The sequence below is a fragment of the Copadichromis virginalis genome, linkage group LG3, assembly GCF_057382275.1.
Source record: "Copadichromis virginalis isolate Kocher_CV1m ecotype Utaka linkage group LG3, C_Virginalis_male_GT1.1, whole genome shotgun sequence".
Classification (NCBI taxonomy): Eukaryota; Metazoa; Chordata; class Actinopteri; order Cichliformes; family Cichlidae; genus Copadichromis; species Copadichromis virginalis.
The window spans coordinates 15,794,877-15,810,509 of record NC_140620.1 but is presented as its reverse complement, the minus strand read 5'-3'; the positions used below and the strand labels follow the sequence as shown (position 1 = coordinate 15,810,509).

The window sequence follows — 15,633 nt, the reverse complement described above, 5'->3', positions numbered from 1 at the left end:
TCATGATCTTCACCAGCAGCTCCCTCACAGGGAAATCTTCAGCACTCCCAGGAGATGGATAAACCCAGCATTTCATGAACACTGTGATGATACCTTTGGTCTGTGTAATGCTATAAATACTTAGATACTCCCCAGAGGCTCCGGACTTTTACATACAGATATTATATTCAGTCCTGTAGAAAGTTATATATTTAAAAATATATGATCCTCTCTGGTTACTCTGGTACAAATACCTCTTAATCACTTTATGGTAAATAACAGACTATCTGCAAAAACTGTGAAAGAATTCCAGATCACAAGTTTGTAGTTTGACATACAAGTGACGACCTTTGACCTTCATCAGATTTTATTTAACTGTGTCAGAGAAAATCAGCTTGTGCTCTTCATGCAGCTGAGTACATCAAGTGTTTAAAACAGAAGCTGTGCAGGTCTGAGATCAGCAGCTTTGTGAAAAACCAAACTGAGATCCTGTTAATGCTGATATATAGTGACAAAGTGACATGGATGATGAATTCTTTGTCTTTAACTTTATCAATAAAACAGCTGCAGCTTTCACTGCAGCACGTGTGGTACTTTAACCTTTGTACTGTTTTCATCAGTTAATTTTGCTGTTAACATGTGAACATGTTGGATGATCTGTCTGCTGTCACTGGGTGGTGCTGAGGTCTGAATCTGAGGGCAGCTCCTGTAATCACAAACAGAACAGAATCATCACAAACTGAAATTCAAATCTGAAATAAAGCTGATCCTTCTCTCACCAGAGTTGGGCAGTAATGCGTTACTGTAATCTGATTACTTTTTTCAAGGAATGAGCAAAATAAGGGATTACTATTGCAAAAAAAAGGTAATTAGATTACTGTTACTTTCCCTTAAGCATCTACGTTACTGCGTTATGAGGAATATTTAGCTGATGTAGAGTTTAGAAATGTGTTATCATAGAATGTAGAACTATTGTAGAGACACTGTCCTTAAAGTAATGAAGGTCTCATTGTGTTGTGAACTTAAGAGTAGATTGTAGAAGGCTTCTCCCCCACTGAGTGGAAATTCCCCAGAGGATGTTTTAGGGTGGGGGTCTCTACATGTGTAACTGGATACCTGTGGTCTGGAAGTGAGAGGGGTTTTATGACCTCTAGGGAGTTACCTACACCCACAGTGTTTTAACGGTCACGCACACACATCCACACGCACACTTACTTACGTGCTCGTGCACATAGACACAGACACAGAGTTTGCAGCACACCGTAGGGGGGGTTTATGATGGGGTCGCCCTATAAAACTGTGTTTCACAGACAAAGGGGTGAAGATTTTTGCAGAGGGGCACCGGCCTCATCTTCCCTTCTAGAAGTGGATGCTTAAATGAAGATGAGTAAATGAAGATGAATAAAGGTGAATAAAAGTTTTGTGAAAATGACTACTGAGTCCGGTGCCATCTCTGGATGCTCGAGGAATAAAAAGAACCGGGGTAAAACTGATTTCCCGACAGTTTTGGTGCCGAAACCCTTGGGAATTCGCTCGAGGCCCAGAGATGAATTGGCAGAGCTGAGCTCGTGAAACGAGGCGAACAGAGAGCTAGCTCACATGATTAAAAGGTAAGCACGACCTGTTTATTTTCGAACCGTGCATATTGTTTAAAGCCTAAATTATCTGTTCGCTAAGTTGAACGTATCCCAGTGTAAATTCACTCAGTAGAAAAAAATAAAAGGCGGCTAGCGTCCGTCTCAGTGCGTTAAAGCAAGAGACTTTTGTAAGAACTCCAAGTTGATGTTTAGCGCCCCGTAAGAAAATCTCAGTGCGTTAAAGCAGGAGATTTTTGTTACGGATTAATAGAATCGGTGTTTCATCCATCTTAGTTATTAGGAAAAAAGTGGCGGTGATCCGTCCTCTTGCGTTAAAGCAGGAAACGTGTTACTATTAGTTAGAAAGCGGGGCTGAGAGGCCTCGTCGCCAGCTGAGCGCTGCGCGTGTCACGGGTTTGGTTACCCCACCTAGTCTCGAACGCGGGGCTAGGACCTGAAGGCAGGAGATCCAGGGTGGTGACCTGGGGATTCGTGGCTCCTTAAATAACTAAGTCGGGGAGAGGTCCCTGTCACAGTCTGAAGTATGCATAAAAGCAGGATCGGTTGCTTTCGCCGGTTAGATTCCAAGCTGAGTTGAACCGGTGCCTGATGCAGAAGGAGGACGGTGTAGTGTGTGTGAAAGCGCCGTTAGAGTCGGCGTCTCGTCTGAAGTACGGGAGTCAATTAAAGTAACAAAAAGAATTCGTGTCTAAAAGTGTGTGTTTATGGTGTGCAGAAATCGCGGCAGGCGGCCGTGTCGCGAATTGTTGCAAACTGTGAAGTTAATTGGGGAGTTTAATTTGGTTTTATATTTTTTTGGGGGAGAGTAGCTGCGGTATCGAGTCCGTGGCGCAGTTTGAATGATTTGTGAAGTGTACGAGAGCGGACGGCACCCGCTCTATGTGCTGATTGGGGCGTTGTCCTGAATCAGCAGAAGTGTCTCACAGAAAGTTTGAATGGGACTGCGAGAAGCATGAAGTGTGTGTGAGCCAGCCTCGAGGGGCGGGTTCACAGGTGGAACGAACGAAGAGTAAAGTGTGAGTGTGTGTGAGAGAGAGAAAGAAAAGATGGGGGCGAGTGACCAGCCTGTGAGTGTGTGTGAATTCCTTGATGACAAAGAGGGAGATAAAGTAGAGTAGTTGATTTTCTGTGAAATAATAAGAGTCAAGAAATCGTAGTGATCAAAGAGGAGAAAATGAATTAAAACTAAATAAAGCAAATTAAAGAGTGGATTAGTGCTAGAGTAATGATAAATAAGTTCAAAATAATTAACAACAACATCAAGAAGATTTTTGTGTTTGCGGTTAAGAATAAATAAAATTTCATTTTTGGGGTTTAAAGTCAGTAGAGTTCAAAACAAAATAAGCAGAGATGTGTTGCTTTAGGAGTGATGAAAACATATGCAGTCACAGTGAATAATGAAAGTCTCTCAGTCTGTCGTTTACAGGTGGGGAACGGACCTGGATCAATTCTCCACGGGCAGCAGTCGGAAGAAAATTATAGGTTAAGATCATTAGAAGAAATAGAAACACCCAGCCAGAATTTTTTGGCTGAATTGTTTTGCAGCTTCCCGTCCTCATCCTGAACAAGCAAGCTCCAAGGAAACGAATCTCTCCCTGAAGACACAGAGTGCAGTTCCAGAAGCACGAGCACGAACATCAACAGTGGACAGAAGTCCAAGAGACAATACCAGAGTTCTGAGCAGAGAGGTCCAGCAGCGCTGTGGGCAAACGGCATCAGAAAGAGAAGAACCACCATCTAGATTGGATGGATGGAGATGCGTTTCCAGCCAGCTGCAACCTCACTGTGTGTGAAGGACTTTTGAGAAGACTGTCTGAGTTTGACATTTGCCATGTTTGGAGTGAGATGGCAATGAAAGAGACAGTGGGACAAAGAGAGACACGGGACAAAGCTGAAAAAAACTGACTGCCATTGGACTGAAAAGTGGGAGAGAAGGAAAGGAGCAGAAGAGGGCTGAGGCGGCTGTTTTAGTGTGGGCAATCAAATTGGGGTTAAGGAATCCGGGGAGACAAGCGACTGCCTGGAAGTGGAGGATTGACACAGTGTCCAGACCACCACAAAAGGGGGAGGAAGACAAGCACTGAGGTATGCAAGTGTACTGTGAGAAAGATGGAAAGGTGACACCACACATGCAGCTAATATGCACCAGAGATAAAAAAAAAAATGATACACAAAGTGTTACACATTAAGAGATGGCATTTGTAGAAGGGGTTAACAACACACAGTGTGGTTGCCGATGGTAACCTGCAAGCATTTGGGGTTTAGCTGTGCCTGACTATGACAGAGTTTTTCATTTAGATGTTTCTGAAACAAACTTTGGAGTGAACGGAGTTTTGTTTCAAAAAAAGGGGGAAGGTACATGAAAGGATACATAAAAACAGAAAATGTATTAACCCGACACACACATGTAATGAAGATCAAACACAATTTTAAGTAGATAATACTGTCACCATCATCCTGTCTGGTTTATTGAGTGGGTTGAGAACTGATACATAGACGACTGAATTAGTATTATTTTGGGGAACATGATAGCAGGGGTGAACAGAATCCTGCAGCCAGAGTTTAAATGAGTGAAACTAGCAGATTTTTGTTTTGTTTTGTTTTTTGTTTTGTTTTGTTACTGAACTATGGGTGTTTTCTCACCTATAAGAGAAAGAATATTCCGTGACAAGTCTTAAGACCGGGCTTCTGTATTTTTTCTTTTTATTTTGTTTTTCAGTTTATTTGTCATTTTTCATTTTATTTCTATTTTTTGAACAGTGCACTGATTTTTGTTTGTGAATTTCTTTTCTTTAAGCAGATCTGCACGTCGGGAATTAAAAGCGCTACACGTCATCGAGAGAATTGTTGCAAGTGAGTTTCTCCACATTAAAATGGGCTCTGGAGAAAGCCACTTATTTGGGACAATTAGAAAATGAGAGTCTCTGCCTAAAAAAGATTCAGCGAGGTAATCCGATCTAAAGTTCTTCTTCTTTTTCTTTTGAAATGACGTCATTTTGCTGAAAGTGGAAACTAAATGCGACGATAGGTTCCACTATCAGCAAAGAAAGAAAGAATGGATGAATGAATGAATGAATGAATGAATGAATGAATGAATGAATGGAAATAAAATAAAAACAAACTGACTGACTGGTAAAAGCTGACAAGACTTAACCACGACTCAAGGTTAAGCTCCACCTAGACAGGACAAAAGGGTGGATGAATTTATGTGTTTCCTTTTACAGGAGCAGAAAGATGACAGCAACATTCGAGGTTGCGTGATGGTTTCACCTTTTAAATGCCATTTTCTGTGTTTGTGAATCTACCAGGGGTGTGTTATTCATGTTGCTCACAGAAGTTACTGTGAGAAAGTGTGTACACACCTGCGCAGCGCTAATATTTGCATTCTTTTCTACAGCATTACAGTTCTTCATGTGATTTGATGATGTGATTTCTAACAGAACAATTGGTGGATGTTTGTTTCTCTACTACAGGTTATGAGTTGGTGATGCTGTTACACTGTGTTGTTGGGAAAATGTGAAGGCTACTTTGATGATGTGAATAACATGTGAGAAATTTCCTGTGTTGAAAACTAGTGTCACTTCTTTCCACAGCTATGGATGGCTAACTTTATGGTCTTTTTATGGCACCTCTGGAATGTGGATGGCCGACGCCTGCCCACCACATGAGCCATGTTAATGTTTGTTTTCTTTAAGAGTGCATGTGGAGGATTCAGCAAAAGTGGACAAGTGACATGAGAAAAACAAATAAGGGATGCAGTGTTTATGGAATAGTTGAATATGGGCTCATTAGCCTGCCACTATTGAACTCAAAGTGATAAAATGGGTGGAGTGAAATTGTTTAAGGAAAGTCACAGATTAATTGTGGAATAAATTGGGAATATTCATGATTTGGGACAAATTATGGTAATAATAGTGATTTCATGATTGGAGAAAACCTGCACATGATACTTGTCTGTTATGCTGAGTACTTTATCACTCTCATGATCTATAGTTGGTTGCAAATGTGAAGTTTGATTTAGCAGATTTGTTTTCCAGGTTACAGGCTCCAGGTGGAGCTGGGAGTTAAACAAGCTTAACATGTGACTGCTGATTAATGTTTTTACACAGGGTTACAGGTTGGAGTATGGCTGCTCCAAGTGGGAAACCCTGGAGATTGCTTTAGAGAGAATGTGCAACATTCTTGTGCATGTCTCATTGGGGAGTTGACACATGGCGAAAGCCGTGTGGCGAGAGGAGTGTCATTTTTGAATTTGTAGATGTCGTGAGGTGCCATGACGAGAAGGAGTGGCTGAGAGGATCGTCCACAAGATGGGAGCTGAGGCCAGGAGAGAGGCTTCAGGAGGATCAGAGATCATCTTCAGCACAGCGGACATCACACAGAGAGCTGTGCTACTGAGCTTCCAGGAGATCAAGAGGAGACTTCCCACAGCAAAATCTTAAATAAAATGAAAGATTCAATGTTGACGCTGAGGAAGACAACTAAGGTGTACGACGTGCTCTGCCTTAAACCTTCAGCAGCGTTGGAACATGAGAACCTGAGGGATGGAGAGAGCGTGCCAAGCTCTAAAAGTGACGGTGCAGAGGAAGTCCAGCGATGGAATTGTGTTTCTGTGTGAGGCACAAATACTAGGAGACTGGGAAATAGTTGACACCACTTTTCCCAAGGATGAAGATCACCTAAAGTGTGTCACTTTGCCATGCAGATTTGATGCTCTGCAGAGAAGCCTTCTGTGAGGGAGAGATGTAAACAGACGAGCCTTTTATTTACATTTAAATCATGTTAACTTCTCTAGGCTGGTTGAGGGGGAATTGGAGAGAAACGGTAGTGTTAGGTGTGACTTTTTGAATCAGTTGTTCTGTTAAAACATTTTTGTGGGTGGATGTTAACCAAACTGTAACCATTACAAATGAACTTTTTGCTTTTTACATAAAAAGGCTGAAAATGATTTTAAAAAAGACAGCTAACACTTACTTTTAGTTATTCTTAAGAAATTCTTAAATCCTCACTCTTCTGATCATCAGGATGGAACAAAAATCCATATAAAGATAAAAAGTGAGAGTTTCTCTGTCGGTTAAAAGGGGCCCGATTAAGGTTTGTTCAACACAAGCAATTTCTTTTTTGTAAAAGTAATCTGTGGGTGAACTGACCTTTGTACTAAAAAGCTGAACGAACTGATTCCTGTTCCTCTTCAACACCACTGTGTGTGACATCAAAGCTCACATCCTCATTTTTTGACAAAGATCTACTGTATATGCAAAGCAAGTGTCACAGTTACAGCAATTGGATTTGTTTCCAAGGAAACAGGTAGATATGTAAAGACAAAATCTGTCTGTCTCTCAGTGAACTGCAATATACTTGTTCTAATGAATAAAACCACAGCTGTTCTGGAGAACTTTGTCCACCTTTGATTGTCTTTAAGTTGTGTTGGAGCCACAGAGAGCAAATCTTTGTTCTTCATGGAGAACCAGTGAGGCTGTTTGGACTTTCCTATGAAACGTCAGTGCAGGAGTCTCTCAGTACATCTGTCCTTGTGCAGTTTTTGTGTGGGTGACTGGCACTCCTGCACTTGGCATGGGGAGCTCCATCTGGGCCCTCCCTCTTTCCCCTGCTGGGATGGACGAACAGTTGTGATTGAGATGTGTGACTCTAGGTCTTCAGCACTCTCGGGGGTCCATGAACAGCCTCAACCTCATTTCCAAGTTCATTTTCATGACAAATGCTCAACACAGACACTCACATTCTCTCTGTCACTTCTAATATCTTAGCGTTCTTCTCCTGTCTTCTCCCAAAGTGGCTTTCATCCACTTTTTTGCTCTGGAAGTGATAATGAATTAAATAGTAATAAAATAAATAAATAAAACAAAAAGATAAAAAAGAGAGGAGCCTACAGAGAGTCCATAATGCATCTCTTTGTGTTTGGCACAACAAAGCATTCAGACGATGATTCTGCTTCTAAAACTGCCAGACAAAAAAAATATGCTCATCCACAGACTGTATGGGAGCATCACACAGACTCAGATACCTGCTAATTAATGCTCAGTAACATTTAAATCAAATCCCAGGATTTCTCTCACCAAAACTGGGGAATTATATATTGCTAGATTTCATAATTTTTTTTAAGTGATAGAAAGCAGCTCTGATACCCTTAACAAAACAAAACCGTGACTGACTTCCTCACTGTGACTCAGAGACAGAGATAAATATGACCACATTTTGTGTCTCAGACTTTTGGACCAATCACAAATATGTCTGTCTCGTCTCTTTTCAGTTCCATTTCTTTCAGACAACCAGCTCATTGGTTTGTTATATTATCAGAGGACAATGGTGAGTAAAACTGCATAAGTGTGGTAAAATACATGAAAATTATTTATGATAATAATAATAATAATATCAAGCAAATGTATGTAAAGGTTGAACAGTTAGAACCTTTTTCCCACTTGTACCTAATTGAATCCACTCAGTTTTGTCCATTTTCCATTAGAATTCATACCTCCTAATATGTGGGGTTGTTAGAAATCTTGCCCAAAGTCCATTTACGTATCTGACACAAACACAACACAAAAATAGAGGACCCCTGATTGCCTCCGATTGCTTTGAACCCTGTCCAGTATAAAAAAATTACCTGTTATTAGGTACGACCCCCTAATGGAAAACCTTAAAAACAAAGTCAATCTGACCCGAGTAGATACTCGTGAAGCAGGGCTAATAAGAACGAAGGACTAAACTTTGCAGAAGACCTGATTGAATTTCTCTTTGAGCAGATCTAAAACTAATTACAAATGCTAATTAAAACATAATGTCTTTAATTTGGCCTTCAGTGCTACTTTCAGGAACTATCGTTTTTTTGGCTGATTTTTTACTGGTTTTTGCTTTCTGCTTCTTCAGCCAGGTCTCTGCAGCAGGTCAGAGAGTATTCCTCGTGCTCTTTACCAGAGCAACTTTTATCCAGCCAGCCTGTTAGTGGATCGGGTTAAGCTCACAGATGGTTTGTAAGGAATGAAACCATCATTTAGCATGTGTTTAAAATGCAAACAAATCCTAACCTTACCTCTAGGGTCACCAGGTGGGCACTGAAAGCTCCAGCTATAAATGACTGCTGTCATTTAGAAAGAAGCTGCTATTCTGTAACACCCAGTATTACCAGTAGATGGCAGCAGATTTCAAATGTTATTCCTGGGATCACTGTTAGTAAGAGGAGCTCTGAGCTGAATCACGAGTCACATGTTCATGAGTCTACTTTCTCTCTTCAGCTCTCCGTTTTCATGTTATGATATTTTTTATTCTCCTGTATCACTAAATAAGTAAAATATTTCCTAAGAATAAATACACAGTGTACTGTTTTCCCCTTTTTTGTCAGCCAGTTAATAAAGAACCTGTGATACATTTATTGGTTAGTTGACCTCGAACAAGTCAAATTTTCCATCTGGCACCTTTTTGAAACTGCAGACAAGCAACAGACAAACCAGGTCCCCAAATGTAGTATCCAACAAAGATAAAGAAAATATAGAAAACAGTAAAACTCCAGAGGACGCAGCATTATAATAACAAATGACTTTTTTAATGTAAGACTTTTAAAATGGTGCTTTTACCAAAAGGCAAAAGTAGAAAATCCAAAGGGTTTAATAGAGAAATTAATGAAAGACTGAAGGCTGGTAGAGAAAAGACAACTAATCAACTGAAAGTCGGTGTTAGATTCTATTCAATGGAAACATATTCAATTATATTTTATCTGATTCAGATTGATTTCTAATGTCATGGATTATATGTGGATGTCCTCTGGTCTGAAGTGCTGGGGGGACCAGTTAGAGACCAGCAGCTGGACATCAGTGGTTGGACTGGTGGACTACTTCAGTGAAGAGTAGACGACGTCTGGCTCTGGTTTAAAGTCTGAACACAAACACACACAGTTCAAACAACAGGAAACATGATTACAAGCTTTGTAGTTCAATCAAGACCTTCAATCTCCACCTCTCTGCATCACACAGTCCCAGTTCAGACTTTACTGGGAACCAGCTCAGGTACAAATCACAGAGCTTTCATACTGCTCACATGTTAACTGCTTCTTCAAATTCAAAATCTCAAATGTGGAGCTCACAAATCTGTAACCGTTAGCTGAAGAAATGCATGAAAAGTCATTTTTTCCTGCTTCCACCTTCTCTCTCTCTTCTTTCTCACAGTCAGAACAATGTGACTTAAATGTGACTTAAAACAGGGACCATTATTTAGTTTTTATTAAAATCGTTAACAAATGGAAACTGTTACACTGGAAATGATACATTTGTCTTGTGGATTATTTACATAACTCATATTTTGGGTTACAAGCATCAACAAGGAGATATTTTAAATAAACATCAATGTAGAGACCCAGGCCCTGCTGACAGGTATATGAGTCAGGTGTTACATGTTATTATTATTTGCAATGTTGCATCACAATGCCAGTAAGTTTATTTTAAAAGAGCAGCTGGTTTTCTGACAACAGAGAGATGTTGTAACAAACACACACAGCCTCTGTTGTGATCAGAAGCTTCCACTGTGGTTAAAATGTGTTAAATGTTCACTGTGTTGCAGATGTTGAGAAATTAGAGTAGTGTGACAGACACACACTGTGTTTTCACTGCGTAGTTGTTATGTTGTGAAGGTGTTATGCACCATGTTGGTGTTTGACACATTAGCATGAAGGTACTTCACCACAGCTGTGTCACAGCTGTGGTGAAGTACCTTGTGTTTTTCCCAGCTGTCAGCACTTCTGCTGTGAACCAATGAATGACGGACAGAACGGCGAGGTGTTTGTGTGAACAGGAAGGTAGCGTCCACAAAGCTGCCATCTTCTTTCAGTGCAGAGTGAGACGCCTCACCACAAGCTGGAAAAACAGTGAGAACTCTCACCAGCATCAGACTAACTGCGGTCGTCAGCAGGATGTTGCTGCTGTTTAACATGCAGAACTTTAGAAATGATGCTGTAACCAAAGGACCGTTTGAGAGGCTGAAAACACACATTTGATGATCTTGGGTCTCTTTATGTGTCTCAGGCCCAGATCTCGTTCACACTTGTTTGTGAACGACATCTGGGCCTCATATGTGCCGCTACTGTACTTCCAAATACTCTGTGATCCAGATGTGGCCCAAAAATCATGATATTAAAGGTTAATAATTTCAAGTCTATATGACAGCTAGCAAACTACATGCAACAGCTGCCATCCGGCATCACAGATGCTAACAGAGTAGGAAACAAGCTGAAGTTGTCTAGAATGGTTCATAAAAGGTGAATTTCCATCATTGTTCACGACCACATGTGGCTCTAAGAAAATGCAGATGGGCCTCACTTAAATCGAACAATTCTGAGATATTTTACTCCTGCTACAGCAAGTCAGCGAGCTGTTGAACTGACTCCTTCATCAGCATCAACACAGACCCGTTAATGATGACGTGAGTCTCACCTTCAGGTTTCCTGTCAACATCTTATCTCACCAGAAGAACCAAAAACACCAGTAGACTGATCCAACAGATGACAACACAGAGAGAACAGGAGGAGAGAATGATGGAGGAGAGATGGATGTAGGTGTGGTGGTGTGTTTGTCTAAAATAAAGCAAACGCACTCATTAAGTTCTCGTCACATTGTGAATGTTGAAACCTCTTGATACATGCTCAATAATTCAGGTAAGTAAATCTCCAAATATTGATTCTGTTCATCGGCACGTAGCGTTTTTAGTGGGAGAAACGTCATGAGACCGATTGTCTGTATGATCAACTCAGTCACCTATAACATCTCCAAGTCTCTTCACTTGTATCCTAGTCACAGAAGCGTTGGAGGTAGTCCGTAAGAGATTACAGGATGACCCCAACCTCAGCAACAGGACCACTCTCAGCATCGACCAAGTGTGTTTGCTTCTGGAACTGTGTCTTCATTCCACCTACTTCACATACAAGGGTCAGTTCTACAGGCAGAAACGTGGGTGTGCCATGGGCTCCCCAGTTTCACCCATCGTGGCCAATTTGTACATGGAAGAAGTGGAAAAGAGGGCTTTGCTATCCTACCCTGGAACACCACCAAGCCATTGGTTCAGATATGTGGATGACACCTGGGTGAAAATCAAATCTCAGGATGTACCACAATTCACGGATCACATTAACTCGGTGGACCGACACATCAAATTCACCAGGGAGGATATGAAAAGTGTCAGGTTAGCCTTCTTAGACTGTGAGATTTCCATCAGTAATGGGGGACATCTAAAAGCTGACGTGTACCGTAAACCTACACATACGGATCAGTATCTAAGGTTTGACTCTCATCATCCACTGGAGCACAAACTGGTTGTCATCAGGACGCTACAACACAGAGCGAACACCATCCCCACTGACACAGCGGCCAGGGAGGCAGAAGAACAGCACATCAAGAAGGCCCTGAGTAAATGTGGTTATCCCAGCTGGACTTTTGTCAAAGCTGGAAAGGCACCTAAAGAAAGCTCCAGCCGATCCAGGAGAGAAGAACAACCGCTGCCTAAGCGAAAACCTGTAGTGATCCCATATATGTCCAGAGTATCGGAGCAGTTGAGACACATTTTTTCTAAACACCGTGTCTCTGTGGCTTTTAAACCCCAAAACACGCTGCGCCAAAAATTGGTCCACCCCAAGGATCGGGTCCCCCGACACAAACAGAGTAACATAGTGTACGCTGTTAAGTGCAGGATTGCCAGGATTTATACATCGGGGAAAACAAACAACCTCTGGCGAAGCGGATGGTACAACACAGAAGAACTACCTCGTCAGACCAGGACTCTGCAGTCTATTTACACCTACAGGCCAGTGGACACTCTGTCAATGATGAGGATGTAACATCCTGGACAGGGAGGAACGCTGGTTTGAGCGCGGAGTCAAGGAGGCCATTTACGTGAAAAGGGAAAGACCATCTCTGAATCGAGGAGGGGGCCTAAGGGGACATCTTTCATCATCTTACAATGCTGTGATTGCAGCCATTCCCCAACTCTCTGTGAATGGTACTCATGGCCATTGATCAGTGGGTTTTGATCAGTGGGTTTTGGTCAGTGGTCATGTGAATTTGCATAATTATGATCAAGGAACTGACCTCCCAGCCCATTGTTCCTTCAGTGGGCTGGTTTCATTCATTATGCAAATGTACTGTTTATAAGTTTGGGGAAACCTGCCGTCAGCTGAGACTGAAGAAGTCACTTGGATGAGTGACGAAACGTTTCTCCCACAAAACGCTACGTCCAGATGAACAGAATCAACTTTTGGAGAATGTTGAAAGCTGCAGAAACACAGACAGGTGAGTGTGTCACCTGTGACAGTGATCCAGCTGGATGGAGACTCTCCATGACCGCTGATGTCACACTTGTAGAGGCCTTCATCAGACCTGGAAACATGCTGGATGGTCATGTGACCTGTAGTCTCATCCCCAATGAGGGAGCCATCTTTATAGAAAGCAGCTGTGAGGTTGGAGGGAGTGGTCTTTGTTTTACAGAGCAGAGTGACGTCATCTCCCTCCATCACAGGGAGGACAGGACTCTGCAGGATCACTGATCCACCTCAACACAGACAACAACAACAACAACAACAACAATCTTTATTTATAGAGCACATTTAAAAGCCAAGGGCATGCCAAAGTGCTTTACATAAAAGAATAAAAGAATAAAACAATTAACACTATAATATCAGAGTCATATAAGTGTGGAATTATGTTCACAGGTAAAAACCACTAATAAGAGTAAACTATAGCACATAGCTATAGCAAAGTAAAGCTGTACTTCGCCTTATTTCTAAGGCGAAGTACAGCTTCAGAGACAAACTACAGCATTTCATCCATTTACACACAGCTTCATCAACACTAACTCCACACACTCAGCTTACCAGTGACTGTCAGGTTAACCATGTTACTGATGGGACCCTCTCTGGACTCACACCAGTAAACTCCACTGTCATGCTGTTTCGTTATACTGATGGTACAGGAAGAACCAGCACCTTCTCCCCACCCATCTCCACACTGAGTCCTCTGTCGTCTGCTTGTGTTTCTCCTCAGAGTCCATCCAGCAGAGCTGTCGTCCTCCTCACAGCTCAGAGACACAAAGTCTCCTTTAAAGATCTGAGAGCTGCTGGGACTCACAGTCAGACGAGCTGTGAGGGTTAAAATGAAAAACTGATGATCACGTCTTTGAGATCTTTACTGAAAGTTTTAATCCAAATGTGTAAAACATGTCAGAGTTTATCAGGTTTAAACTGTGACAGAAGAAGGTTACTGACCTTGGTTTGTTGTGCAGCTCAGCAGTGAGATCAGAACTAAAGAGAAATGACACTCAGGTTGATTTGACATAAACACACAAAGGTGATCACTCAGAACAACTTTGTATTATTTGATGTTTCCCTCTAAGACAGAAACATCAAACTCTCCATGTTGTGTCGCCTACAGCCCAGTTTGATCTTCCTGTCAGAGGAAACGTGGATCTAAACCAGGTCAGCAAAAAGCTGCTCGTACTAAAACAGAGACTCCAGGATTTCACTTTTCAACTTCTCGTGATCAGAATTATTAAATAAAACTGATCACATCATTTCATGCTTCATGAGCTGCTTCTGGAGTTACTATAGAACAAGGAAGTACTTCAAGTTACATTATAGTTACACTGAATACATACAAACAACTAGTACTGAACTAAGGTCTGTCCTCTGCTCTGTTCACACAAACACCAACATTTTATTTCAGCTTTTCACTCATAAATTCATCAGTAACTCTGTTTCAGTTTCTATCTCAAAAGCAGCTCTTAATGTTATCACAGTAATTATGTGCCCTGATAACACCCATAGTATATAAAAAATATCCACAGCATTTAAATAACCCAGTAAAGTCATGTGTCCACTGTGCAGCTGTGTTGATATAATGAGTGAATGATTTGATCTTTTCACTGCCTGCTGTGTTTCCTCGACTCCTGAGCAAAGATAAAGAGTCAGTTCAGACCTGCAGTTGGTCCTCGTGGTGTTTGAACTTGAATTCAGCCTGATTTGTTTTTCATGTCTTCACCTCCATCATCAGTTATCAGGAGAGCAGACAGTCAAAGTACAAGAATTCAAACAAACACAGAGATTCTACTTACAGAGCAGACACAGCACAGATGTTTCCTTCATCGTCCTTCTCACTCATTTGAGCTTTTTTTCATTTCTGTCACTGACACCAAGCAAAGCCCGCCCTCTTCCTCTGAGCACCAGCTTTCTATTGGTTCAAACACAGAGGTGAGAAGTATTTCCTTTACATGTAGTGGACGTCCCCTCAGTGAGAGAGGCAGATATGAGCTGAAACACAGGAATCAAACCAGGGACGCTGCTGTTATGGAGCTGAACTGGAACCATTCAGACACTGAGGCCCTCTGAACACACTGAACACATGCAGAGAAGTGTAGAGGGAGTAGAGCAGTGGCGAGAGGACACATCCCTGAGGTGCTCCTGTGTTGATGTTGATGCTGTTGGAGAAGCACCTGCCCACCCTCACCACCTGAGTTCTGCCAGTGAGGAAGTCCAACACCCATGCACACAGACGGCTGTTAAGTCCCAGATCCCTCAGCTTTGTGAACAGTCTGCAGGGCACTATTGTGTTAAACGCTGAACTGTAATCAACAAACAGCATTCGCACATGGTTACCCTGTTTCTTGTCCACGTGGCTGAGAGTGGTGTGTAGGACGTGGGCGATGGCATCCTCTGTGGATCTGTTGGATCTGTAGGCGAACTGCAGCGGATCTGTGGTGTCTGGGATGGAGGAGGAGATGATGTTCTTCAGCAACCTCTCAAACACCTTCATTACTACCGAGGTCAGTGCAACTGGCCGGTAATCGTTCAGGGATGAGGGTTTGCTGTTCTTGGGCACAGGGATGATGGTGGATCTTTTGAAGCATGTGGGGACCACAGACTTCGCCAGGGACTCGTTGAAGATGTAAGTGAACACACCTGCTAGCTGATCAGCACAGCAGCGCAGCAGACGGCCGGTGATGCCGTCTGGCCCCGCCGCTTTCCTTGTGTGTGTGTGTGTGTGTGTGTGTGTGTGTGTGTGTGTGT

At 42.1% G+C, this 15,633-nt stretch overlaps 1 protein-coding gene across 1 annotated transcript; it reads right to left on the bottom strand.

Annotated features, from left to right (window-relative positions):
- Positions 1 to 9,116: 9,116 nt before the first annotated feature.
- LOC146713023 (low affinity immunoglobulin gamma Fc region receptor III-like) lies at positions 9,117 to 14,781 on the bottom strand. Its single transcript, XM_085452366.1, has 6 exons — positions 14,682 to 14,781; positions 13,837 to 13,872; positions 13,447 to 13,710; positions 12,879 to 13,124; positions 11,018 to 11,157; positions 9,117 to 9,467 (listed from the first exon to the last, which is right to left on the bottom strand). The coding sequence occupies exons 1-5, from the start codon at positions 14,710 to 14,712 to the stop codon at positions 11,045 to 11,047; spliced, it is 690 nt and encodes a 229-aa protein (XP_085308492.1). The 5' UTR covers positions 14,713 to 14,781; the 3' UTR covers positions 9,117 to 9,467; positions 11,018 to 11,044.
- Positions 14,782 to 15,633: the final 852 nt, after the last annotated feature.

What these genes read in the sequence shown, in the direction of transcription:
- LOC146713023 (XM_085452366.1), bottom strand. Translation starts at nt 14,712, where the DNA reads ATGAAGGAAACATCTGTGCTGTGTCTGCTCT. An exon ending in ATCTGTGCTGTGTCTGCTCT is followed by an intron (nt 13,873 to 14,681) that starts GTAAGTAGAATC and finishes ATTTCTCTTTAG; the next exon opens with TTCTGATCTCACTGCTGAGC. An exon ending in GAGCTGCACAACAAACCAAG is followed by an intron (nt 13,711 to 13,836) that starts GTCAGTAACCTT and finishes TAACCCTCACAG; the next exon opens with CTCGTCTGACTGTGAGTCCC.